This window comes from Meira miltonrushii (assembly GCF_003144205.1).
Source record: "Meira miltonrushii strain MCA 3882 unplaced genomic scaffold FA14scaffold_4, whole genome shotgun sequence".
Taxonomy (NCBI): Eukaryota; Fungi; Basidiomycota; class Exobasidiomycetes; order Exobasidiales; family Brachybasidiaceae; genus Meira; species Meira miltonrushii.
Window position 1 is genome coordinate 651901 of NW_020289946.1, and position 25707 is coordinate 677607.

A 25707-nucleotide genomic window follows, 5' to 3' on the forward strand; every position below is an offset into this window, starting at 1 on the left:
GGTTACTTTAATCTCATGTTTGCGCGCATGAAAAATATGTCAATTAATCGAAAAGCGTGTGAACAGTAATACTTCAGTGTGGAAAATCAATGACGAACGCCCACCCCATTCTCGGACGGAGGAGGCAGAAACGGCACATAAGGACGGAGGGGAGACAAAATGACGAATCATTTTGCTGGCAATTATTGTCCGAATAATCTTTTCTCCTTTCACCGCGAACGTCAAAGATGAATCAACAAGATACCTTTGCTACTGAAAGTAGCATGGCAGCAACAAATTCTCACATAACAAGCGATGACGACAAAATTTGCAAAGATCCTACTGTGCTAAATATTGGACACCGAAAATTTGATCCGCTTGTCTCTTTATCTGAGATAGGAGCACATTTGAGCCTTTTGATGGCATTTCGAGATATTCGCAAAACATGTCACTCGTTCGCATCAGACAAAGAGGCCCAAGACAAAATCTGGTCAATCTATCTCCGTAGAGCAAATTACCGTTTCTCGCTTTACGTCGAACAAGTTTTATCTTCTGCGATTTTACTTTCTGATCGACTTTCAGAGCGAAAACCACAGGACTTATTGCATATCAATCCCGTTAAAGTGCAAGGTCATACTCACCGGACCTTATTTGACATTCCCGAGGATGCTATACCGCCATTGGATGTCTTGATGATTTGGCACGCATATATGCTCAATCCAGGTAGATATGCTGAAGATACCGCACGAGTGGATTCTAGACGTATTCTTCATCACGTTCGCTTTCCTTTGCTATCTATTGGCACACGTCTCAAAGGGGATCCAACGAATGGACCATTAATTGATGATGCTGCTTCAAGCGAAACACGTTGGACTTATATGACGGGACAAGATTTTCATCTAGCATACCTTACACCACCATTGACAACCAACGCCGCGATCAATTTCAAACCGCCATTTGAAGAAGGGTTATTTATCGAATGTCTTCTTTGTGCTCGAAATGCCGAAATGAATCCAGAAGCTCGCTCTAATTTCGAATCAGCTGGCGCGATTCTCTCATGGACAGAGCTTGCAGATCACGATTGGGAACGCAAGTGTGATTGTTGTGATGCCACGATAAATGCAGACGTTCTTCGTGGAGGTATCTTTCTCAAAGATATAGAAGAATGGTTGAAAACCAGCCCTCAACAGATGATCAAACCGTTTTACATGCGTGGTGGCCTGCTTTCTGCGCGAAATGGCCGTCCATTTGTTAAGGATCCGCATGCTCCTGTCCTTTGCCGCCTATATCCTTTTGACCGAAAAGTGAATATTGAAGACGTTAGAATGAAAGCATTGTTAGCACACGTCAAAAGGGATGGATACGAAGATCCTAACTTGATCGCAAGACTCAACAGCCATGTTCCAAAGAATGATCAAAGTCCGTTCTCGCACTACAAAGAAGCAAAGGGCAGTATAAAAGCATGGTCAATAATAATCAATGCCAGCTGTAAAAGTCGCATTGTGTTGGAAGATGAAGAGAAAGTTGTTGATCTAGATCGTAGAATCAGCAATCTGCTTAAGTTCTACCTGGAAGGTGATCCATTAGTCCCTAATTCAAGTATTGACGTAGTGGATGCAGTCAAACGTCAATTTAATTTCATCAATGAATTGGACATAATTGGATGGCTTGACTTAAACCAATACGATGAAATGGACAAGCTCAAATCAAGATTAGCACTCTCTATTGTTCGATACCATCGTTGGCTGAATCTTCTCGAACGGTGCAAAGATCTTTTGTGTCCGACCCTTGACATCGATCTGGCATGGCATACACATCAACTATCGTCAACTTACTATGTGGACTGCTTTCGCACGGTTGGCATGTTTGTTGATCATGATGACAAATTGCCTGCTACCACACTTGCTACTGCATTTGATCATACCCAAAAGACTTGGTATGACTATTATGGGCAGCCTTACAGTACATGTGGCTGTCCTGTACGAAAACCTTCCGGGCTCACCAAATTCTTAATGAAATTGACGAAGGACAAATCATCTTCCGGCATGGAAGAAGTACAGAGCTCTTCTCATCCATCTGCCCATAATGCGGTGGTACCGAAAGATACTAAAAGCGCAATCTCAAAGTCAATTTTTAGAACGATGAAATGGCGAAAGACAATGGAACAACAACGTAAAACACAACACAAAGATGCTTTCATGTACGTGTTTTTTTTTTATTCACAAGGAGCCACCATTCTCACTGACCTATTCATTCTTTTCTTTCTGCAGCCTTGGCTATGGTTTTACCCCGCTTGAGCCGTTTCAAGCCGTTCCAACAACTGAGTCACGAATTCCTGGAAATTGTATGATTGGGCTTCCGGAAACTTATAGGGTTGGTCCAGGCCAATGTGTAGGTGTGATTACAACACAGAGCATAGCACCTTCAGGGTATTACGTCGGAGGAGAACAAAAGAACACACGTTACTATGGAGCAGGAGGTACTACAAATGTACCCAGGATGGTGAGTAGTAGGATACTGGCTCGGTCTTTTTTATCCACACTGCTATTCTGGGTTAGATGTACTAACATTTGCATGTGATACAGTCCACGCCAACTGTTCAGACATCGTCTACAAGTGGCAATCGAAGACGGCACGGTCACGGGGGTGGGGTCTCTTTCACAGGTGGCGGAATTGGTGCTAGTTGTGGAGGAGGAGGTGGTGGTGGTAGTGGCTGTGGTGGAGGAGGAGGAGGTGGCGGTGGGGGCGGATGCTGAAGAACATTCTGTTTTCAAACCATGAGATTTTATGAAGTGCATATACGTAAGTGTCAAAAAGTTTCGTTTACCTTTATGTGACCCCAAACTATCTTGTGTGAGCCTTGTATGCTTTGCAGTAACTCTTAAGTTCTTCTGATCTGTCCAAACCATGAAAGCACGCAATCAAGTAAGCCCGTTCATTAGCGCATTCTTTGGGCGCAAAGCATGGTTTATCAATGAGAGCACGCAATACCAGCATTTCAGCTGTGCGGACAGTGGGAATACCATCTTCATGGGATAAAATACAAATGCACATTGGACGCACTCTATTCATCTCAGGAACAATCAAAAGAAATGCGGATAGGAGCATGAATTAAGTTCGAGAAGATATTTTCTCATGAATTCTTGTGTACCGCTTTTTTTCTTCTTCACGCGATCATCTCCGTATCTCATATAGCATATCCATTATGTCAAACGTTGAAGTGCACTCCGTATCCTCCAAAGCTGGCGAAGATGAAAAGGAGAAAAATCAACAGTTCTCAACAGAATTCGCAGATGCAACAGTCGTAGAAGATCTTGCTGCTTTGCCTCAAGGAACGTATGATGCCGTATATGAAGCAAAAGCAAAAGTGTTGAACCGCGCCATCCAAGAGATTGGAATGGGACGCTATCAATGGCAATTGTTTGTCGTTGTAGGATTTGGATGGGCAAGTGATAATTTATGGCCGATTGTGACTTCTTTGATTTTCACCTCCGTCGTAAACGAATTCAAACCAGATCATGGTCCATTCTTGACACTTGCGCAGAATATTGGCTTGCTTTTTGGAGCCTGCTTCTGGGGCTTTGGTGCAGATATCTTTGGCCGTAGATGGGCATTCAATCTCACAATCGGTATCACCGGCCTGTGGGGAATGGTGGCCGCCTCTGCTCCAAATTTTGCCGCAATCGGTGTCTTTGCCGCTTTATGGTCTGTGGGAGTAGGTGGAAATTTGCCTGTCGATAGTGCAATCTTTATCGAATGGTTACCTGCCAGCCATCAATACCTCTTGACGATCTTGTCAATCAAATGGGCTTTAGCACAAATCGTGGCTAATTTGATTGCTTGGCCACTGTTGGGCAACCTGTCTTGTCAGGAAGATGCTGTGACTTGCACAAGAAGCGAGAACATGGGATGGCGATACTTCTTGATCACGATTGGTGGAATTTCAATCATCATGTTCACAATCCGTTTCGTGTTCTTCACCATCTATGAATCACCAAAGTACTTGATGAGCAGAGGACGTGATGCAGATGCAGTCAAAGTCGTACACGAAGTTGCACGTCGAAATGGAAAGACATCAAGTTTGACGCTAGAGGACTTGTCCAAATTTGACGAAAGTGCAACAATCAGCTCGCATGTAGAAGAGGCTTATACGACCAAACAAATCATTGCAAGATCGTTAAAGGAGATCAACTTTTCCCACATTCGAGCATTGTTTGTAACAAAAAAGATGGCTTTATCCACTTCCCTCATCGTTGCTATTTGGGCATTCATCGGTTTGGGATTTCCGTTGTACAATGCATTCGTTCCCTACATTCAAGCCACCCGCAATGCTCAATTTGACGAAGGATCAACTTATTTGACGTACCGCAATTCGCTCATCATTTCCGTTCTAGGGGTTCCTGGCTGTATTGCTGGAGCCTTATTGTCTGAACTGCCCAAATTCGGACGAAAAGGAACATTGGCCCTGTCGACAATTATGACCGGTGTTTTTCTGTTTGCCTCCACAACTGCTACCAACTCTGCCGCTTTATTGGGATGGCAATGTGCATACAACTTCATGAGTACGACCATGTATGCAATCTTGTATGCTTATACACCTGAAATCTTTCCAACGAAAGATCGTGGAACGGGTAATGCGCTAACAGCATCGGCAAATCGAATCTTTGGAGTCATGGCACCTATTATTGCAACCTATGCAGATTTGAAGACGAGTGCACCTGTTTATGTTAGTGGTGCACTTTTCCTTGCGAGCGGATTGATTGCCATCATTTTGCCGTTCGAGTCAAGAGGCACAGCAGCACTCTGATCAATCTTCTAACGAATTTATTTGTAGAGTTATCTTTATGTCATATTATAGTACATATAACCCCTTTCCATGGTGACCATTAGATTGTTGTTGTGAGCAAAGGATAGGGTCGTTTCCGCTGCAACTTTCTGCAAGTGGCTTTCGAAAGAACGCGCTAAAAGGAGTGAGTCCAACACTTTTTCATTACGCGTAAATTGCAAGAGACGCGAAAACTGGTGTCACACATTTAAAGCTGACGTGCAGATGACCTGTAAAAGCAGTGCGTGCTGTAAGGCGCGTTTTTTTTTATGGGATGTTGTATTCAAGAAGAAAAAAGACTGTCAGGTCTACTCTCTTCTTCTCTTCTCTACCTCCATCACTCTCCCTAGGGTACACTCTACGTCCTTCTGACAAGATGTCGGAGAAACTTCTTGAACCTTTCGATATTGTCAGAGTACTTAAGAAGAAAGATGGAAAGAACAATTCAAAGAGGAACACGAAGGAAGAAGACAACGGTGAGCTGTACGGAACAGTGGCACGTGTTTGGCATCATGAATTCGAAACCTTACCGATCGAATCACTCGGATTTGTGGATCAAACAGGCGTTGGTAGAGCTTTAATCAAAGGTGAATACGGTGTCGAAGTCTTTCCGATCAAAGAACGTATCATCGTAGATGGTTCATGTTTAGAACTTCTTGGTAGAGATTTTGAGTTTGGAGATCTTTGCAAGATGGACGCAACGAGCAACATTGGTGGTTCAAGCCCAATCAGTGAAGGAATGTCTGGTATCGTCACAAATGTGGAAACGGAGCTTGAACTTCGACATGTGATCACAGATGAACTTGTCGGCAAAAGGATTCCCGCAGATAAGGTTAGACCGGCAGAATACGTTTCAGTTGGAGATATTGTCTTGCACAATAATTGGGTTGGAGTAGTCAAAGACAAGTTTGACGAGGTCTTATGTGAAACAGATGAAGTCAAAGGTCTGATCAGATATGGTACGCCTTCCAGCGTCGGCGGTTTTAAATGTGGCTATACGGAAAGGATTGGTACAGAGGCAAGCGAGTCTGGGCCGGCATTTTGTCGATTTCGTTATAATCCAAGATTCGTGGAAGCACGTCAAACAACGATCTGTGTTGACTGGCTAGCCAAGAATGGCAAGCTTACGCTTCAACAATGTGCTCAAAGCCCAATGCCCAAACCGATTTGGACCGAATTGGACGAATTGATCATCTTAAAGACTTCTTTGAAGCCAAAATATGAATTGGATAGCCAAGTCATCTTTGCTTCACAATCAGCAGCAAAAGAGTACAATTTCCAACCTTCACGTCATGTACAACATTCTCATCTTGGTACACACAAGGCCCAGTGCAATGTGATGCGAGTCACAGCAATGTACTCAATGGTGACTGTAATGTGGCAAGATGGTCGTACATCAAAGCATCCGAGCATCAATTTGATACCTCAAATACTTGATATCGGCGAAATGGAGCTCTGGAAAGGATGTCACGTTCTCTATACTTCTATCGACGGGAAAGATCGCGGAGCCGTTGTGGAAAGTGCAAATGTTGCGGAAAGGACCGCAAATTTATATTTGTATAATGATGACGAACAAACCAAGGGAAAAGCCTCAACTGAAAATGATCCCATTACAGCTTCAACCTTTGAAATCAAAACTACACGTTCTCTCGCTTCTGGTCGCACTCTTCGTCGTGGTTCCGTGGTGATGCTGACAGATTCGGTTCAAGCTTATGCACCTCCTCTTACCAACATCATCGGTATATCATCGTATGCGGATGAGGAATGGGGACGGCATTTGATTGAAGCAAGCATTGGCGCCATGAGTTCCATTGGTTGTGAGATGATGTCTAAAAAGAAGCAAGGTGAATTGAATGTACAAAAGAAGCCGAGAACAGCATCAGATGCTCATGAGATTGATTGGCTCGGAATTGTGGTGGATATGCAACCAGATGGCACGATCATCGTTCAATTACCAGCAGGACGAAACATCTCCGTAACGATGGACAAGGTGTCCTTGTTAGTCAGTCTGACAGACGACGATGACAGTGACATAGGTGACTTATCAGATGATGATGATGACGACGACGACGACTCTATCATGATGGATTTCCTTGATGACAACATTCCCTGGACGACTGAAGATGGAGCTGCGGTCGAGAATGCCAATGCGGATGAATGGGAAGATGACGATCAAATGGATGACGAACCGGAAGTGGGAGGAAAGAAGACCGATGCTGCCGATGAAGAATCTCTTGATACTCCGGAAAAGGCAGCGGACTATCGCAACAACAAGTCAGACGTGCCCATATTTGAGATTTTAGAGCAGGCACCAAACGACCATTTCTTCAAAAAATCCAATTTCGAATCCACCAGTCACTCGAAAATGTTCTTGTCTCATTTACGCAAAGAGTATCAGATCCTACAATCAAGCTTACCAGACACCATCTTTGTCAAGGCGTACGAAGATCGTGCGGATCTGTTACGTGTTCTTATTATTGGCAGTAAAGGTACGCCTTATGAAGATGCGCCTATCTTGATCGACTTCTACCTAAAACCATCGTATCCGTTCGAACCGCCACGAGCTCACTTTCACAGCTGGACAGACGGTCATGGTCGTTTAAGTCCGAACTTGTATGAGGAAGGGATGGTTTGTTTAAGCTTGCTCAACACTTGGACAGGAGAAGGTGTTGAGAAATGGCATCCAAACAAGAGCACATTACTACAAGTCTTTATCTCTATTCAAGCCTTGGTGTTGGTAGCTGAGCCTTATTTCACTGAAGCCGGATTTGACCTGAAAGAACGCACAGACGAGGTCAATCTCAGTAGTCGGCAATACTCGGAAAGAGCGTATATTCTTGCTCGTCGATCAATCTGGCATGCACTCAAGTTTCCCATTCCAGGATTAGAAAAAGACGTAAAGACGATCTACAATGAAAGCAAACTGCAAGAAATTAAGCTGAACATGCAAAAGTCAATCACCGATGATCGATTGACGAAGAACGTTGGAGCCAATGGGAAGCAACTAGCTTCATGGTGCGATAATGTCACATTATCCAAAGGTGGTCAAATATCTCTACAAAAGATTCTTTCCGAATTGGAAAAGTTGAATGTTGTGTCCTGAGAGTGAAGAGCAAGTTTCAAGGTACCAATCATTATTTCACTTATAGCATTTGTACATATACGATTCAAGCTGTACATATACCCTTCAAGTTGTACATATACCCTCATCAATTAATATCATGTCTTTTCGACATTGTGCCTATCCTTGTATTTGTGCTCATTCCCCAGACCTAACTTGTGTCCTCCCTCAGCATCATGTGGCATTAATTCCGATTTATCTTTGTGACCGCTCCATTTTGGTACACCATCGTCGACATTGATTACTCTATTCTTATAAAAGATATGACAACTTGGTGCAAAAGCGTCTGGAATTTGTTGATCCTTAAAACCAAAAGAAGGTGGATAAGCCATTACCATTGTTCTGCCTTCGTCCAATAAATGACTTCCGCAATTTCGACAAGAAACTTTGCATGGTGCATGATGATCGCTATGTCTTTCTTGTGTTGAAAAGAATTTCAAGTACATCGGATCACAGCTTGGCTTAAGTCTAACAGAAGTTTTGAAATAAAGAGCTGCCCATTGAAAGCAAGCGCCATGCAAACGTTGACATTGTGTACAATGACAATGTTTTGCATCAATCGGATCACCATGATATTCAAATTCAACTTTTCCGCACCAGCATGCTGAATGATATTTTGTGTGGAATTTTGTGCTTTGCCATGCATACGGAGGTTTGAATAGATAGCCTTTTTCTGACCCTCCTTCGTGATTCGGTAATGGTCCTTCCCATCCTGTATCGGGAGGTGGAACTTTTCCGTCGTCTGATTTATTTCGTTTATCATCTTGATCAGAAGGGGTCACTTCGTTCTTCCTCTTGCCGTTTGTTTGCTTCTTTGGCGCCATATTTAATTAATTGGCTGTTGGATATGGGATTATGGGGGTAAGAAGTTGGCATATTGAAGAATCACTCCACTATGTCACACGACTAAAACTGTTCATCGTTTGTACCAATATGCATTTGCTAATACTTTTGACATGTTCTGGTTGTCAAACAGGAAAGACTTCCATAATGCTTACGCAATTGATCTTCATTACATAACCATATGCAGCGTATGTAATGATGGAGAATCGGATAAAATAAAGAGAAGACCCTGACAAAGGATATACGTTAGCGTACATTCAGTGGGCTTACAAAATCATGCCCGGGGTCATAGCATAGCAGTCACCGGTCATCCACACCTTGTACCTGAATAACGGCAGGCTAAAGATGGTAGTGATCTTTAGAATGTGAATAATTATTGTTAATTAACGTCAATCAAGACAATAAAATGATGTTAAAAGTCATTGTCTTCAAGCACCCTTCCAAAGCAACCCTTCGCGCGCCATCGTGTTGGACCCTGTGAAGTGGAGTATTGGATGTCGTGTGCATGGTAAGTAGCACTCTAAACAGAAAAGATAAAACACTCCATTTGACCACCATCAGCAATTGTACACAACATGGCAGTAAATGCAGTCTCGAATTTAGCCCAAAAGGTGATGGGTGACCAGCCAACATCTATAACCAGCTCACATACCAATGTAAGTCGTCAAGAGGCGCTCGAATCAGGCGAAACGATGAAAGCTCTAACATGGCAAGGTAAATTTGACGTTCGCATAAAAGATATGCCCAAACCTAAAGTCATGGAAGATCATGATGCAGTGATCAAAGTGACAGGTTCAACCGTTTGTGGAAGTGATTTACACCTCTTGCACGGTGATATTTTACAATTACAACCTGATGATATTCTCGGTCATGAAGGCATGGGAATCGTCGAATCTGTAGGAAAAGGTGTCAAGAATCTCAAAGTCGGAGATCGTGTCGTTGCAAGCTTTTCAATTGGATGTGGTGAATGTCCTTTTTGTAAAGATCAGTTAGGCTCAATGTGCGAAAAGACAAATTCAAGTTCAGTAATGAAAACCTTGTATGGTCAAAACTTCAGTGGCTTGCTAGGTTACTCTCACTTTGCAGGTGGCTATGCCGGCTGCCAAGCAGAATATTTCCGTTCACCTTACGCAGATTATAACCTACTCAAGATTCCCGAAGGTATCCCTGATGAAAAAGTGATGTTCTTAAGCGATATTGTTTGCACGAGTTTCCATTCAGTCGTTGATGTTGACTTTCAACCCGGCTCAACAGCCGCCATCTGGGGAGCAGGTCCAATTGGTTTAAATGTTGCTCAATGGCTGAAAAGATGCTTTGGAGCCAAACGTGTTGTAATCATTGATGCTGTCCAAAACAGATTGGAATTTGCTAAAGAAAAGATTGGCGTAGAAGTGCTCAACCGTGATGGAATGTCTTCGCAAGAAATCGTTAAGAAGCTGTATGAAATGGAAGAATTAGGCTGGCAATACTCTTTCGATACGGCCGGATTCCGTTACGCTCAAAGTATCGCTCATAAAGCTATGCGTGCAATGGCATTGGAAACTGATACACCCGAAACTCTTAACGAATGTATCACTGCAACCCGTAAACATGGTCGTATTTCAATCGCTGCAGATTATGCAGGTTTGGCAAACGGATTCAATATTGGTGCATTGATGGAAAAAGGCATCATGCTTAAAGGTAACGGTCAAGCACCTGCTCAAAAATATATGAAAAAATTGTTGGAAGAATACATTGCTCCTGGCAAATTTGATCCAACTCTGATCTTAACACACAGATTCGATCTTTCACAAATGGATCAATTATATCACGCTTTCGACCAGAAAAAGACTGACAAGAACTCCGGAGTCGGTGTATTGAAAACATTTGTTCAAACCAAGTTTAGCAGTCCACCAGGACCTGGAATGCCTCAACTTTCAGACATAAACGTTCTGCAATAGATATAAAGAAACCTACATACATGATCCCGAATTAATGACATAAAAATATTAAGCAGTTTTACCAGCAGCTTTTTGTTTACGATGAATTGCATTTGCTGTTCCTGCCGCTTTTGCATCTTTAGCATTCTTTCGTAAGAGTTCCCTTTGTTGTTCGGCAACGAAAGCGTCTTGTTTCATTATCCAACTGTTTGGAATAAAGTCAACATAATCACCCGTTTCTAAGGTTTTGAATTGATCCATAGTACTCTCTTCACCCAAAAAGGTTTCCAAATCGGCTGTATATTTGGCAAGTGCGTCACGAGATTCAGGAACAAGGGCACTGTGAAGAGGTGGGATGTCAGTACAAAGTGTCTATCAATTTCCTTCATGTATACTCACCAAGCACCCAAATTGCCTTGTTCATTTCGAATACCGCCGGCGAAGTCACGGCTGGCACCGATATAGACGCAATCTTTGATAGCTGCAACGGCAGAAGGTGCCCTCTTGGCTAATTGAATAGCCAAATCAACCGTTTCAGGAATCAAATCCTTCCGTTTAACGAGACGGGTAACCAAGCCAGCTTGAAGTGCTTCTTCAGCAGTAAGGAAAGGTTTCATTAAACTTAATTCCAAGGCTTTTGCAGGTCCAACCAAGTTTGTCAAGACTTGCGTACCACCACCACCGGGAATTAAACCCAATGTGATTTCGGGATGACCGAATCCACTTCCACGAGATTCGCCCGGAATACCTTGAGGAGGTGTGTCTACCATAATTCGGAAATCACATGCCAAAGCCAGTTCTGCACCACTTCCCAAAGCACGTCCATTGATTGCAGCGATTGTGACTTGAGGCAAGCTACGTAACAAAGAAGTGACTTCATAAAACGAGTTCAAATAACTCAAACCTGCCAATGGGCTACGTTCAACAAATCTACGTAAACCACAAGCAGCCAAAAAACTTTCGACGTACAAAGCACCACGAACGACTCCAGGTGAAATGTGTGATCCCATCGGAACGGTTTTTGTTAAATCCAAAATTTCTTGTAAATCATAATGACTTAAAAAGATATCATGAACGGCAGAAGTGATGATCACTACACCTGTTTCGCGTGGACTGAGAGTTTCTAGAACTCGCTTCAGATCGTAAAGAATGTCACCATTGAGGCTGAAAATGGGGAGGGAGATGGATTAGAAAATATTCATACAGGTCCTGTATAAGATACTCACAGATTGTAGGGTGGATTGGAGATTGCAATCAATAGAACACGAGGTGCAGGACGACGAGTTTTGAGATATCTGGATGTTCGAAGCCATCCTTCTTTGGAAGTAGACATGATGAAGAATGAACGATAAAAGGATGACGATGGTGGGGGCAGGAAAGATAAAGGCTATAAGTAGCCTAAACAGCTTTCAACACTTTATGACTTTTTGACAGGGTCACTAGTGGTGTAATCTACTCTTTGCGGGGTTTATTATAGTCTTTCAAATGATCGAACCATGTCTTCTTGATTACGTACCCTTGATTTCTTATCGATTGTGAAAATGCCCGTTTAACCAATCGTGCAGCAATGTGCATGCATCTATAAAGTGGAGAATGCTGGTAATGTACCTGAATGTGCGTTGCAACGTCTTTAGCGCATCAACGGTCGACTGAGATGCACTTCACCTTTCTTCCCCGCATATCTGCTTAGTATCAAATGTTTTCACATGAATGATGAATTGAGTAATCTACATTAATTTACAACTAGCTATCTTTGTCTTCATCTTTCCCGGGCCAAAGTATATCCCCTCTGAATAATGCTAAAATATGACGAGAAAAGATGTAGATATATAAAATCACCAAAATGATCGTCACGCCTGATCCAATCCAGCCAATCGGATCACTTGATAATGCCTTCCCGAGATCAATCGTTGCTAAACATAACCCAACGTTGGGAAAGATCATTGAATACCATACTAAACTGAATCCGATATCCCGTATATCCAGTAAAATTGTACCCAAAGAGATACAAAGCCACCAAAAAGCCAAACACCAAATGAATATTGAAAGTGCTAAACTTGCATATCGAATAACATTTGCTGAATCTGGATAACGTTGTATATATGAGATTTGCGGACTGTTGAAAAATGAAGTTGATAATTTGATCAAAGCGTGAGATGTATAAGCAGGCGGTCCAACGGAAATAAACATTCCAGGTCGTAATGCCGGAGCAGGCAAACCAATCCTCATCAATCTACTCATCAAAGGACCAAACACCGAAAGCGCAACCCAAAAGCCAACACCTTGAAATGTAGTACCAGCGATCAAAATGCTCATCCTACGATCGATCGGTTGTGTTTCTGCAATCGTTCCAGCGATCGTACCTGCGAGCATGAGCGGGAAAACAGGTAAAAGCCATGCGGGAATGATATCCTTATCCGTCATTCTTCTTGCGGTGAATAAATCGAGATAGAGTAAAACGGCCAACAAAAGCGAACATGCTGAATAAATCCAAAACAAAATCAAAATTACCGTTTTAAGCCAAGGTCCTGCTGCTGGTGTTCCGTAAGCTTCAATCATTAAGATTATGTTGGATATACTCAAGAAGAGCGTTGGGGTGAATAATGATTCGTATGGATTCCTTAACGATCTTGCTAATAGCTCTGGCTTTCTCCAAAATCGTTGAACGAGACCGATTGTGATCAAGACGAACAAACATAATTCAAAAATGAGAAAGATCTTTCCGATCGTGTCTAAGCCGCGAAATTTATGTGGTTGATTTGCTATCAGTACGCCGATTGATCCGGTTGCCATTGTTGTCAGATACCATGCCCATGTGAAATGAAGTAATCGTTCTGATATGGAAATCGTATGAGATTTGGCCGATATCCGATCAACTTGTACGCTTTGATCTTGTGTTTCTCGCGTGCTACTTTGATTTGAACTCTTTTCTGTTACAGGATTTCCCCTTCCTGCCTCAATATCAGCGATATGATGAGTGACTTCCACTACCATCTTGACCTTTTACACAACGATAGGCATAAAGGTCTCGCTATGGTCAGGATGGTAAAGTGATAATCGAAACGATCACTTCAAAAGTGAAGTTGTGGAAAATGTTGAATCCATTGTGGTACGGAAAAACAAAATCCCTTTTCGGCATCGTGTACGTTTAACAATCTTCCTCCGATTTCAAAGGGGGTGCCATTTGTTCAGTGTAAAACATCCAACGGCTTTTTTTTAACGCGTGCATGAGGAGAGAAATGTACCTCCCTCCCGATCTCTTTACATGTGCATCGGCAGTTAACGCATTTTCTTATGCGTACGTAATCAAATGTCACACACAGTACATAAATTGGCCGCGGCTTTTCTATTGGCGTTTTAGACTTGCATCGGCCAAGCATAACCTTAAATTTTGAGAAGATGGGGAAAGCGGTTCGATAAGATTACAGTCGAGAGCATACCATCATCTATCGGGTCATCTTTCGAGAAAGCGGAATGCCGTCCGATTCAACTTCACAAACAAGCTTCTTGATCGTAGGAGCGGGAATATATGGATCTTCAACAGCTCTAACATTGGCAAGATTGGGTTACAAGGATGTTGTGGTTTTAGATCGATCTGAAGATGGTTTTGCTGCTTCTGATGCTGCATCGAATGATCTCAACAAGGTGATCAGAGCTGATTACTCTGATGAATCTTATTGTCGGCTAGGAAAACAAGCAATATCTTCTTGGCGTACAGATGATGTATTTTCACCATTTTATCACGAAACAGGCGTGGTATTCAGAAGTGGTGATGGGGAGAACGCATTCAGTGAAAAGTACGAGAAACATTGCCAGAGAGGAGTAGAAAGAGCAAGTAAGACGCAAGATGCATCTGTAGAAAAGACTTTGGAGGGCAAACAAATGCCACGCAATGCATTCTTGTTAAACGATCAAGACGATCTATTGAGCGCTTTTCCAACGGCCATGCACAACCAACTAGGAGAAGGCTTTCAAGGTTTTGGGAAACACCAGTACGGATATGCAAACCCACGAGGAGGATGGGCAGAAGCGAATAATGCAACAAGAGCAGCTTTACGAGAAGCTGTCCGGATAGGTGGTGTTAACGTGGTTAGCAAGGCAACCGTCACAGAGTTGCTCTTCGAAGGAAGTGACGGACAAGGGAAGAACATAGTGACTGGAGTACGTACACATGACGGTCGCTCGTTCCATGCTGACCATATTGTCCTAGCAGCCGGATCATGGTCACGCTTATTGATCAGTAAACTCTTACCTCAATCAAACACAAACATCATCTCTCCTGCTTTTCCATCTGCACAATGTGTTTTGACAATCCAACTCACGCCTGTAGAGAGTGCTCCTTTCCGTGGTACACCTGTTGTAGTGAACCTGGACAACGGATTCTACATCTTTGAACCAAATGCAGATAATATACTCAAATGTGCGATTCATGGAGATGAAGGGTTTGCTAACCCTGCCCCGACTTACGATGATTGCAAAGGCAGACCTTACCCTTCTTTTAATCACGGCATGCAAGCGAGCTTCAACGGTGACCGACAGCCTTCACAGCTATCGAAAGGATCTGCTAAAACATTCATTCCAGAAGATAAAGTTGATCAAATGATGTCAGAATTAATTCGATTATATCCACATATCGCAAAAGTGGATAGACAACGCATTTCTTCACGTATCTGTTGGTATTCGGATACGCACGATGAAAATTGGTTGATTGATGAACATCCAGAAGTGTCGGGATTGTTGGTCGTTGGAGGTGATTCGGGTCATGCGTTCAAATTTTTACCGATCATCGGACGTTTAATTCTAGCAAGGCTTGGGATACCGGAAGTTGAACCGCTTACCGAACATCAAAAAAGGGTATTCTCATATGCACATCATACAAGCTTGACCGAAAAGGTCAACAGAGGAGAGCATGTAGAGAGTGCAGATAGCGGTCGTTCTTCCGGTCCTGTTCCGGTCAAGTAGGGTACACAGAAACCTTTCAGCAAGTTTGCGTCCAAGAGTCCAAATTTATATTTTTGATAATGGTAGAAAATCCTTTTGCCGTTGGATCGTTGCAGATGTTTTGCTTCTTTGCTTCTGGGATGTCTTGATGATTATTGGTATCGTCTCCTTTTGGATATTCGACATGGAAAACGGGCTTGTTCTTTTTGATGAAAGGGCTAAAGGTCTTGCATTCGTTGTACTGTTCGCATTGTTCGTTCACACTGAAGTCCATTACATCAACCATCTTTGCAACAATCTCGCCTGCATTCTTCAGTCCGATGGCTAATTTTCGTTTATGTGCTTCTTTTGCAAGGAAGTTCACATAATTTATCGCATCCTTCTTTGTGAGATTTAAGCCATTGTTATTGTTGTATCCATCAACATTATCCGGATCAACAGCGTTGCATCCTTTCTTTACAGCTAAATCCAAGCGAGCTTTCATGATGTTATGAACATTTGCCGATCTCACGTTGAGCCATGATTCACCCTGCCAACCCTCAAGAGGAGCGCCCAAGTCTTTTTTGTGAAACTTTTTAGCATCCGGTCTCCAATCTTCATAACTTCCAGCGCTGAAATAACAAATAACTCTTGCGCCGTTCTGTTTGAGTGATTTTATCACTTTTGCATCATTATCGAATAGATCAATATCCAATACTTGTGTACCGTTTGTTTGACCTGAAGTGAGCGGGTTTAGCAGCAAAAGATTCCATGATAGACCTGCTTTTGGCTTCCATTGCTTTGACGTTTGTGCTCTCCTGGTAAGAATGTGTGCGCTGTTATGTGGTGGAGAAGTGATTCAAGTCTGTTCTTGCAATCAAGAGCACCAAAGCCAATAGACCAAGTACGACCAATAGAGTTCTACGTAATCTTCTTTGAGCGTGTCTAATGGATGACTGACTGTCACCAAGCTCGGTTGAGCAACCTTTCTCCATCGACTTAGAATCAATTTTTGTAGATTTTTGTTTCTTGAGTGGGAGCCATGGAAATAATCTTCTCCAGTAGGAAGTACATTTATAAATTAATAAATCTGAACAATAAAATTACATTGTACCCTTAACAATGAAAGCCAGGAATGTTTTGTACATTAACCTTTATTCTGGATCTGTTCTATTAAGATTTCAATGCAGGAACGCGCTGCGCATGCAGAGATTAAAGCTCGATTTAGTATAAAACAATAGAAAACAAATCAACAAGATTCAATCCAACTATCCAAATTCATATTCTTCATAATGGTGGAAAATCCCTTGGCTGTTGAATCATTGCAAATAATCTGCTTTTGAGTAGCGGATACATCCGCATTATTGTTTGTTTTGTCCCCTTTTGGATACTCGACATGAAAGACTGGTTTGTTCTGTGTGATAAAAGGTGTATATTGTTCACACTCTTTTGTTTGCTCGCATTGCTCTTGAACGCTAAATTGGAAAACGTCTACTACATTATCCACAATTCCACCAGCATTCTTTAAACCAATTGCCAAGCCACGAGAATGAGCAGAAGTGGATAAAAAGCTGAGGTAATTAATTGCGTCCGTTTCTGTTAAGCCTAACCCATTATCATTATCATACCCATCCACATTGTCTGGATCAATAGCATCACAATGCTTTTGAACAGCTAAATCCATTCTTGCTTCCATAATCTTGTGTACATTCGGCGAGCTGACATTGAGCCACCTTTCGCCTTTCCATCCTTTGAGTGATTTTCCTAAATCGTCTGGCTGAAATTGTGCTTGATCGGGTCGCCAATTTTCATAACTTCCTGCACTGAAATAGCAAATCACCTTTGCTCCATTTTGCTGTAAGCCTTGTACAATTTCAGTCTGAACATCAAACAGGTCTAATCCTATAGCTTGTGTTCCGTTTGTGGCATTTGTCAAGGGTGGACTTAATAATAAATAGTTCCATGATATACCTGCTGCGGGCTGCCAAATAGAAGAGTTAGTCGACGAATTATTGCTCAGAACTGGTCCAGATGGGTCTGACGATGATTCGCTAGATCCACTATCGTCTGCATCATCATTTTTGTGAGTTAATCCAACTCCCAGTCCAATTCCTAATCCTATAAGAATAAGCAACAATAAGCCAAGACCAGCGAAGATATATTTCCGTCTGCTTGTCTTCTGCTTGCCTGCGATATGATCATAATTTACTCTGCCTTCTTCCTCTAAAGAAGATGCTTTGTGTGTTTCGATATCGCTCATTGTTGAAATGGAATGGACATGCTTTACCTGTCATATAAGATCGCATCTTTCTTCGTATTTATACCATTATCATTCCTGTACAGCCTTCTTTTTTGACATGTGCTAAATTATTTCATTACTGTCGGAGTATTAAAATTGCAGTGCAAATGTCAGATGGAATCACGTCAGAAAATCAGTAAAGCAAGAAAAGAATCCAAAAGTGTTCCCGCCCGTTGTGCCTGTAACTGACGGAAGTGTCCGTTCTATGTTCCATGCAACGTCTTTTAACGGGCCTCTTTTTTTGGACTGTGCGTTCAAATGCAATTCCCGCAACAGTTCCCGAACATCCAGTGTATGCACGCTCAGATCAATACAATTGCACTAAACCCTAAATCCCCACTCATCCTATCAATATCTCAATCATCCTCTCTCTATAATCATCTCGTTGAAAATGTCGGATTTATCTCATGCTGTCAATCATGCTTTGTCAAATGTGACACCATACCGTTTCTTGACCGGGGCGGGTATTGGATTTTCAAGCTTGTTCTTCTTTGCAAATGTTGGCGCAAATGTTTTTGGATTGATGCCTCTAATCTCTAATCCTGCACTTCGAAAAGAGTATGGAATTCCAATCGAATCAGCCGTTCGTCAATGGGATTGGTTCTTTGCTAAAGCTATGGTGAGTACATATAACGAGGAATAAGATTATACCAATTTGGCTAACTTTTCTCTGATATCACTCAATCAGCCCTGGTTCGCAGCTAGTGCTTCTTTGGCTTCAGCTTCGTTCTTGTTGGCTTCTTTCAGAGTTCCAAAAGTGTTGGATCAGAGATTATCATCAAACGCAAAGCTAGTCCTTCGCATCGCAACTGCATTTGCCGTATTACCTTTGCCATATACAATCACCATGCGTAAGTAGGACCTTGAGCGTATCATGAAGCGTATTTACTAACACAATTCCTTTCAAATTTCACATAGTCAAACCTACAAATGACGCTTTGATGGCATTAGCAGCAAAATCGGGAAGCTTTACCGCTCTTGAAGCATCGACAGCTGGAGAACTTTTACAGAAATGGTTTGCCAGACATTTGATCCGAACGGGTTTATACGGTGTCACTTTGGCATTGGGTGTTCTTTCTTCTTTGATCGTCTAGGAGGGGACAGTGGGGAGAATAGGTCATAGGTCATGTCAAGCTGGTACAAGACTTCTTATTTCACTATCGTTTCATTCTACTTCTGCAATATGACCGTGTTTCATTGGATTTTTAATTTAAGCATGACAGCATATTTAGCGCAAGTATGTTTTTAATATACGGAATCGAAATTGAAATTAGCATGATAGCAGTTGATAGGAAGATACAGAAGTGAAATACCCTTCAGATCGTCGAGAAGAAGCATGCATAGATGCACAGATCAGATCATTATAGTGGTATACATAGCTTAATATAGATTCTAGCGATTCTAGACTCCCCCAGATAACCTTCCTTATTCCATCCCTTTATAGAATCTGGAAATGTCTAGACAGTTCTACATAGAACGAGCAACCGCCAATGCGACAACTTATCGTTTCTTGACGGGAGTGGGTATTGGCCTTTCAGCATTTCCCTTTCTCACAGGATTTGGAACGAACAGTTTTGGACTGGTTCCTTTGCTTGCGAACCCTTTCTTACGGAACGAATTCGGTGTCCCGGTCCAATCGGCGATTCGACAATGGAACTGGTATTTCAACAAGTCTGAGGTAAGTGCTGGAGAGAATCCTCTACCTGGTGAATTGCTACTGATTGACGACCTTCGATCATCTTCAGTCCTACTTTTCACTCGCTGGCCCATTGTGTTCGCTCTTCTTTTGGCAGGCTTCATCAAGACTTTGCCAATTGATTCCGGCGTCAATTCCAAGAGTTGCAATTCAAACTCCATCATTCCGACCTGTTACCGCTGCACGGGCGGTAGAGCAGAGTTCACCACCATCAGATGTGGATTTACTTCTTCGCATTCTTGCCGTCTTTGCCATGTTACCGTTCCCATACACTTTCATTAGACGTAAGTGAATGATAAGTGATAGACTGGTCTCTTCTGCAAGCTTCTGACCTGTTCCGTACCTCTCCTGCTCAACAGTCAGACCGATCAGCAATTCTCTCTTGACATTGTCTCAAAAGATAGGGTCCTTGACAGCAGAGGAAACGTTAGATGCGAAGGATCTGTTGCAAAAGTGGTTGAGTAGACATCGTTTCCGTACTGCTTTATACGGCACAACTCTCATGTTTAGCGCTCTTTATGCCTTTTTCATCGCTTGAATTGTATTCTGTTGCCATTCACTTGCCAAGATGGCATAATTCTCCGAATCTTCAGCATGCTCCCATCTGAAGATATGCTGACGAGATGTCCCTTCGAATCGCATGCCCAATTTTTTCAATATTTGACCAGATGCAACATTACGGGTAACGTGATTGGCATATATCCTGTTCAGCTGCACATCTGTAAAGCCATACTCTACAACAGCTTTTGCTGACTCGAACGTGATCCCTTTGCCCCAGAATGGCTTTACAAGCCAATAACCGAGTTCAGCTCTATTGTTTGCAAGGTTCAGATAAAACCCAATGACGCCCATCAACCGGCCTGGTTCCCAGCCTATTTCATCTGCAAATCTTTTGTCTTTTGCACAGATTGCAAAGTTTACGCATTCGCCATCTCTGTACACTTTTGCTTGTTTTTCGACAAAATCCTTGGCATTTCCTTCGGTGTATGGATGGGGAAGTTGTGTTGTGGAAGCAACATCACGATCTCCTCCTAGGGCTAGAATATGGAAAGCATCATCTTGACGTATAGGACGTAAGATGAGCCTTGAAGTTTCTAAGGTAGGCTGTTGTTTTTCCATTTCATCATGATGATCAAGAAAGTGTCAAACAAATGTACGCTAAGCTTTAAATTAAAGGTGTATGCATGGTGCGGTGCATTTGGGCAATTCCCTCTGGCCTCATGCCTTTTTGCAACGGCGCTTAAGCGTGCAACAGTCTGACTTGCATGATTTTGATAATGAACAATAAAGTGGCTTAAATCAATTCCGGCTCTTCTCCTTTTCAACTCCATCACGATTCAAAACTTCCCGCTTTATCTCATGGTCTTCTCTTCTCCAACTTCAAGACGTCCATCAGGATACGATGAAGAGAACAAAAAGAAGAGGAATCGCAAAGCATTAAGTTGCATTCAATGCAAAACAAGAAAGATTAAATGCGATCGAGGTGAACCACAATGTCAAAGCTGTATCACTCGTGGAATTCGTGGCGAATGCAAATATGGAAGTTTACCCGAAGAAAGAGAGAGCAGTAAGAGCAGTCGGAAAAACAGTCAAACTCTACATCGACATAAACGCCGATCAGTCTCCAGCACAGATCGAAATGGCTCACCTGATGTCGATCATATTGTGAATGCAGTACTGAAAAGGCTCAAACGAAGGCGAAGCTCTATCACCTCTCAATCATCATCCGATTCAGAACAGGACGAAAGCGAAGATCGAGAGAATAGCACACGAAAAAGCTCCGTTACCACAAACGCTCTAACATCTTCAAGCCCTGCGAAAAAGAGCTCAAATGATCTTATGGAGATGCTGTACTACAATGTCAAAATAGCGCCTAATGCAGTTGCCCGTAAGGTACATTTCTCTGCTTTTGGTGGATTCCGTGCACCGAATCCTTTCTTTCCCTATGTTCTTGATCCAAACACCTTGGTCAATTCCTCTGATTTGCTCACAAGTCTCAAGAGGCTACCACCCCGTATAGCTGTAGAGCGTTTGGTGGATGTTTACTTACAAGATCTGGAACCAGCACGATGTCTGTTCAATACACAAACATTGCTGCAACAAATGAAGGAATTCTGGCAGGATTATGATCTTTTGCTGATCCAGGCTAATCAACTTTCTCCGTCCGAGGGTAATTCACAAGCTTTGCAATTACGCACCAGCATTGTTGATAAAGATGACAAAACACGAAACAACCTACGTACATTGCCCAGACAAGGATTTCTTGCGGTCTTGTTCCGATTACTGGAAGCAGGAGGAAGGGTAATGTCTTTGGACGAGAAAGTACGAATAGGCATTTTACCGATCGGTGCAGAAGAAGAGGCTGCTTTTCAGTGGTATGATACGATGGGTGATGCATCGGCTTTGCATGCAAAGGCTTCGCAGAGTGATGAAATTCCAACAATTTGGACATTACAATTATTGAAGCTGAACGACTTCCGAACAGCGACAATGGTCAGATCGAGCTTGGAAAAACATGCCAAAATCAATGGCCCACTGCATCTTCAGCAATCGAATGTTGTTGCGATGCAAATATGTATCTCTCTGGGCTTGAATCGCCTGGGAAGTGGCTATGACGATGCAGCAGAACCAGTTTCTACCTCGCAAAGGGTGCCTGAAACAGAAGTGGGTTCGATCTTTGCTGAACATATCGTAGCACAAAGCAATTCTTTACCAAACAAACAGCAACTTCTGACCTCTTCGATGAAATTCGGTTCTTCGATTGCGATCTTCGAAGAAGGGAATATACCCAATCGTGAATTAGGTCGTAAAATTTGGTCAAACGTAGTAAGCATGGACGCTCTTTTCTCGGGACATATCAATCAACATCATTATATCAATAATTCTGTCGATCGAACTGCACCACCGTTAGCCTTGACCGATGAAGACTTGTTCTCTCCGCATCTGTCTCTTTTAGCGTCTCAATGCAGGCCTGATGGCGCTCGAATCAACGAGAACGTATATTCCGCCTATGCAGTTGCATTCTCTAAAATTCTACGTCAAATGGTTGAATGGGAAAACGAGAAAGGGGCACCCTTACCCTATGAGGATACGTTAATACTAGATAAACGATTCTTTGATCTGATGGAAGGTCTACCTCCTTTCTTATCTATCAATGCGCCAGTAAGCCAAAATCCCGACGATGCAGAGCGTAGGGTGATGCTTCAACGAGGCCTCTTGAACGATCAATCACATTTCCGGCTTATTCATATACATCGTGCTTTTCTGGGGAAAGGGTTCAAAGATGAGAAATATCGAAGATCTATATTCTCATGCTTAAAGGCTGCACATGGTGTTCTGGAAGCTCGTAAAGTGTTGGAAAAAGCAGGATGCGTTTTTGTTCGTTCAGTCTTTCTTGAATCTCACTTGATTCACGCTTCTCTCGTTTTTCAACTTGTTCTTTTGCATGAACTCGATCGACCACATCAAGACAAACAATCATCCGGTCGGAAGAACCGCGCAAATGAAACAGAAGCAGGTTTTGGATTGATCGATATTGACAAAACGATTGTAATCCTTGAAGAATGTTTGGAGCTCTTGAACCCGTCTTCTGAGCTGCCATCGTTGAGGGAATATGTGCCTGGATTAAAGTCTTTCTTGAAAGGTGCAAAAGAACGAATAAGAAGGCAAAGGGGTGAGCATCATGATACTTCTGATGCAGCAAACATCCTCGCATCGATGCCGACGTCATCTGTTCCGCACAATGAAAGGCAAGCTCCATCAACAGATCCAACATATTCAAATCAATCGCAATATCAGCAAGGCTGGCCATTGACAAACATGAACGGCTCAGGTCAAGTCATCGATGCCGCCACGAATGGTGATCTTGACGTACCATCTCTTAACGTATATGATCCTTCTATTTGGAGTTTAGACGCCCTCTTTCCCAATTATATGGACGGAGGTATCGATCTGATTGCAGCTCTTGAAAATGAGCTAATGTTCACAGGCAGTGGATCGAGATGATTCCACCCTCAGTCACACTTTTATGTATTATTAGCATCTTGTTGATCGTCATTGTATAATTTGTCTACTTAATGTACATTGATAAAAGCAATTTTGTTCTCAAGAAAGATTGGAAGGATAGATATAATGAGGAATCTCGTTGAATGATTCTTTGATAGTACGGGCAGAAGTGAAACGGAGGAGTAATGCCATGCTTCCAGCACGATCATTTGTTCCTGAACCTCTTGCGCCTCCAAATGGTTGTTGTCCTACAACGGCACCTGTGCATTTATCGTTAAAGTACATCATTCCGCTTGCATCACGCAAGAGGTTACTGATGTGAATCAATGCGTTACGGTCTTGTGCGAAAATTGCTCCAGTCAACGAATAGTCTGTTGTTCCGTCCACTAAAGCGCATGTTTGGTCGACCTGATCATCTGGGTAAGGATAAACCGTTAAAACGGGTCCGAAGATTTCGTTTACCATAGTTACGCTCTTTGGATCATCTGTTTCAATCACTGTAGGTTGAACAAAGAATCCTTTTGTGCCATCAGATGTACCTCCGCAGACAATCTTACCGCCTGCTTGTTTAGCTTCATTGATCATCGAAGTGATTCTCTCAAATGCAGTCTTGGCAATCACTGGTCCACAGAAGTGTTGGAATTCTTCGACTGGTCCAACGGAAATTTTTGAAACTTGTTCAGATAGTAATTGCTTAAATCCGCCGTTTGTCCACATACTTTGAGGAACGTATAATCTGCTCAAAGCACTACACTTTTGACCTTGATATTCAAACGCAGCACGAATAGTTTGATGAACTGCATGTTCAACGTTTGCGCTTGAATGAACAAAGTGGAAGTTCTTTCCACCCGTTTCACCAACGATACGGGGATATGAACGGTAATTTTCGATGTTATCAGCAATTTGTTTCCATAGCTTCTTGAAAATTGTCGTAGAACCGGTGAAATGAAGAGAGGCAAATTCACGATGTGCCAAAGCAGTTGAAACAACTTCTCCTGCTGGACCAGGGCAGAATTGAATCACTCCAGCGGGTAAACCTGCTTCATGCAAGATTTGTAGCATAAGGTAGTTGGAGTATACTGCCATTGGAGATGGTTTCCAAATGACCACATTACCAACCATTGCAGGAGCAGCGGCCAGATTGATACCAATCGCAGTGAAGTTGAAAGGGCTAACGGCTAAAACGAAACCTTCCAAAGGACGATATTCTACTCTGTTCCAAACACCTGCACTGTTCTCTGGAGGTTGAATAGAGTATAGTTGATGCATATACTTGATTCCAAAACGTAAGAAATCACATGATTCAGCTGCAGCATCGATTTCTGCTTGCCAAATATTCTTTCCTTGACCTAACATAGTTGCGGCCATGATCTTATAACGGTATTTGTTGGCTAAAAGATCAGCAGCTTTAAGGAAGATTGCTGCACGATCATTGAGAGGCATACGTTCCCAGTTTGCGCGTGCTTCCAATGCACCTTTGATGGCAGTGTTGATCAATCCTTTATCAGCTTCATCATAAGTGCATAAAACTTCTTCAAAGTTGCTTGGGTTAACTTGTTTTGCTTGAGAAGATGTTTTGATAGGTTTGCCATTCACGATACATGGAACGTGAATTTTACCTTGAGCTGCTTCTTGTTGCATCTCTTTTAAGGCTTGTTGCAACTTTGTTCTGTCGGCAGATCCTGGCTCATAATTGCGACAAGGTTCGTTCACAATGTTTGGCAAGGCAAATACACCTTGTTGTGCAGTGATGGAAGCCATCTTTAAAAGCAAAAGTATAAGAAGAGATGATGATGTGCAAGAAGAAGAAGTTAAGTTGAAGAAGAATGATATTTTATACTTCGATTGCAATGAATCATATTTAGCCGAAGTTATGAATAAGCAGCATAAGCAGTACAAATCATTCTCCACGCTGTTATAATCGAAAAGGGTAATGATAAGGAACAGTAAAGGCACTTTAACACTCTCAACCAACAAGCAACACTTAAGTAACACTTTTCTGCAGGTAGCGCCTTTGCATGAAATTACCCGCTTGGCATTATTATGCACGGTTGCATAAAATACGCGTAAACAGCATGAATGCCCTGAACTGTCAATGCA

The 25707-nt window shown here is 42.4% G+C and overlaps 15 protein-coding genes across 15 annotated transcripts; 8 read left to right on the top strand and 7 right to left on the bottom strand.

Annotated features, from left to right (window-relative positions):
- Positions 1–118: 118 nt before the first annotated feature.
- On the top strand, positions 119–2735 carry FA14DRAFT_191770 (uncharacterized protein; the record flags this gene model as incomplete). The annotated part of the gene is made up of 3 exons (XM_025501891.1): positions 119–2179; positions 2250–2481; positions 2565–2735. Exons 1-3 carry the CDS (start codon positions 228–230, stop codon positions 2733–2735), a joined length of 2355 nt encoding a protein of 784 aa, XP_025352991.1. The 5' UTR covers positions 119–227.
- Positions 2736–3038: 303 nt separating this feature from the next.
- FA14DRAFT_162016 (MFS general substrate transporter) lies at positions 3039–4865 on the top strand. The gene has a single exon (XM_025499385.1). It carries the CDS (start codon positions 3185–3187, stop codon positions 4784–4786), a length of 1602 nt encoding a protein of 533 aa, XP_025352992.1. The 5' UTR covers positions 3039–3184; the 3' UTR covers positions 4787–4865.
- A 278-nt stretch (positions 4866–5143) lies between these two features.
- On the top strand, positions 5144–8021 carry FA14DRAFT_162017 (uncharacterized protein). The gene has a single exon (XM_025499386.1). It carries the CDS (start codon positions 5181–5183, stop codon positions 7905–7907), a length of 2727 nt encoding a protein of 908 aa, XP_025352993.1. The 5' UTR covers positions 5144–5180; the 3' UTR covers positions 7908–8021.
- A 2-nt stretch (positions 8022–8023) lies between these two features.
- Positions 8024–8801, bottom strand: FA14DRAFT_165504 (uncharacterized protein; the record flags this gene model as incomplete). Its single annotated transcript, XM_025499960.1, has 2 exons — positions 8024–8655; positions 8708–8801. The coding sequence occupies 2 exons, from the start codon at positions 8799–8801 to the stop codon at positions 8024–8026; spliced, it is 726 nt and encodes a 241-aa protein (XP_025352994.1).
- A 427-nt stretch (positions 8802–9228) lies between these two features.
- On the top strand, positions 9229–10782 carry FA14DRAFT_162018 (GroES-like protein). The gene has a single exon (XM_025499387.1). It carries the CDS (start codon positions 9344–9346, stop codon positions 10706–10708), a length of 1365 nt encoding a protein of 454 aa, XP_025352995.1. The 5' UTR covers positions 9229–9343; the 3' UTR covers positions 10709–10782.
- Positions 10733–12194, bottom strand: FA14DRAFT_76893 (ClpP/crotonase). Its single transcript, XM_025502852.1, has 3 exons — positions 11914–12194; positions 11087–11851; positions 10733–11027 (listed from the first exon to the last, which is right to left on the bottom strand). The coding sequence occupies exons 1-3, from the start codon at positions 12018–12020 to the stop codon at positions 10757–10759; spliced, it is 1143 nt and encodes a 380-aa protein (XP_025352996.1). The 5' UTR covers positions 12021–12194; the 3' UTR covers positions 10733–10756.
- A 178-nt stretch (positions 12195–12372) lies between these two features.
- FA14DRAFT_174387 (uncharacterized protein) lies at positions 12373–13887 on the bottom strand. Its single transcript, XM_025500537.1, has one exon. It carries the CDS (start codon positions 13679–13681, stop codon positions 12431–12433), a length of 1251 nt encoding a protein of 416 aa, XP_025352997.1. The 5' UTR covers positions 13682–13887; the 3' UTR covers positions 12373–12430.
- Positions 13888–14049: 162 nt separating this feature from the next.
- Positions 14050–15657, top strand: FA14DRAFT_76914 (FAD dependent oxidoreductase). The gene has a single exon (XM_025502853.1). It carries the CDS (start codon positions 14162–14164, stop codon positions 15647–15649), a length of 1488 nt encoding a protein of 495 aa, XP_025352998.1. The 5' UTR covers positions 14050–14161; the 3' UTR covers positions 15650–15657.
- A 152-nt stretch (positions 15658–15809) lies between these two features.
- Positions 15810–16253, bottom strand: FA14DRAFT_105588 (family 114 glycoside hydrolase; the record flags this gene model as incomplete). The annotated part of the gene is made up of 1 exon (XM_025495747.1): positions 15810–16253. A coding segment is annotated over one exon (444 nt), but the record flags the coding sequence as incomplete, so codon positions are not given.
- Positions 16254–16675: 422 nt separating this feature from the next.
- Positions 16676–17922, bottom strand: FA14DRAFT_76940 (uncharacterized protein). Its single transcript, XM_025502854.1, has one exon. The coding sequence runs from the start codon at positions 17865–17867 to the stop codon at positions 16857–16859; it is 1011 nt and encodes a 336-aa protein (XP_025353000.1). The 5' UTR covers positions 17868–17922; the 3' UTR covers positions 16676–16856.
- Positions 17923–18297: 375 nt separating this feature from the next.
- On the top strand, positions 18298–19000 carry FA14DRAFT_174390 (uncharacterized protein; the record flags this gene model as incomplete). The annotated part of the gene is made up of 3 exons (XM_025500538.1): positions 18298–18525; positions 18595–18757; positions 18825–19000. 3 exons carry the CDS (start codon positions 18298–18300, stop codon positions 18998–19000), a joined length of 567 nt encoding a protein of 188 aa, XP_025353001.1.
- A 180-nt stretch (positions 19001–19180) lies between these two features.
- Positions 19181–20006, top strand: FA14DRAFT_76949 (uncharacterized protein). The gene is made up of 2 exons (XM_025502855.1): positions 19181–19584; positions 19652–20006. The coding sequence occupies exons 1-2, from the start codon at positions 19360–19362 to the stop codon at positions 19892–19894; spliced, it is 468 nt and encodes a 155-aa protein (XP_025353002.1). The 5' UTR covers positions 19181–19359; the 3' UTR covers positions 19895–20006.
- FA14DRAFT_76954 (acetyltransferase) lies at positions 20002–20745 on the bottom strand. Its single transcript, XM_025502856.1, has one exon. The coding sequence runs from the start codon at positions 20719–20721 to the stop codon at positions 20119–20121; it is 603 nt and encodes a 200-aa protein (XP_025353003.1). The 5' UTR covers positions 20722–20745; the 3' UTR covers positions 20002–20118.
- A 109-nt stretch (positions 20746–20854) lies between these two features.
- On the top strand, positions 20855–23772 carry FA14DRAFT_76978 (uncharacterized protein). Its single transcript, XM_025502857.1, has one exon. The coding sequence runs from the start codon at positions 20962–20964 to the stop codon at positions 23605–23607; it is 2646 nt and encodes an 881-aa protein (XP_025353004.1). The 5' UTR covers positions 20855–20961; the 3' UTR covers positions 23608–23772.
- On the bottom strand, positions 23658–25423 carry FA14DRAFT_76981 (putative delta-1-pyrroline-5-carboxylate dehydrogenase). The gene has a single exon (XM_025502858.1). The coding sequence runs from the start codon at positions 25366–25368 to the stop codon at positions 23707–23709; it is 1662 nt and encodes a 553-aa protein (XP_025353005.1). The 5' UTR covers positions 25369–25423; the 3' UTR covers positions 23658–23706.
- Between the last annotated feature and the right edge of the window lie 284 nt (positions 25424–25707).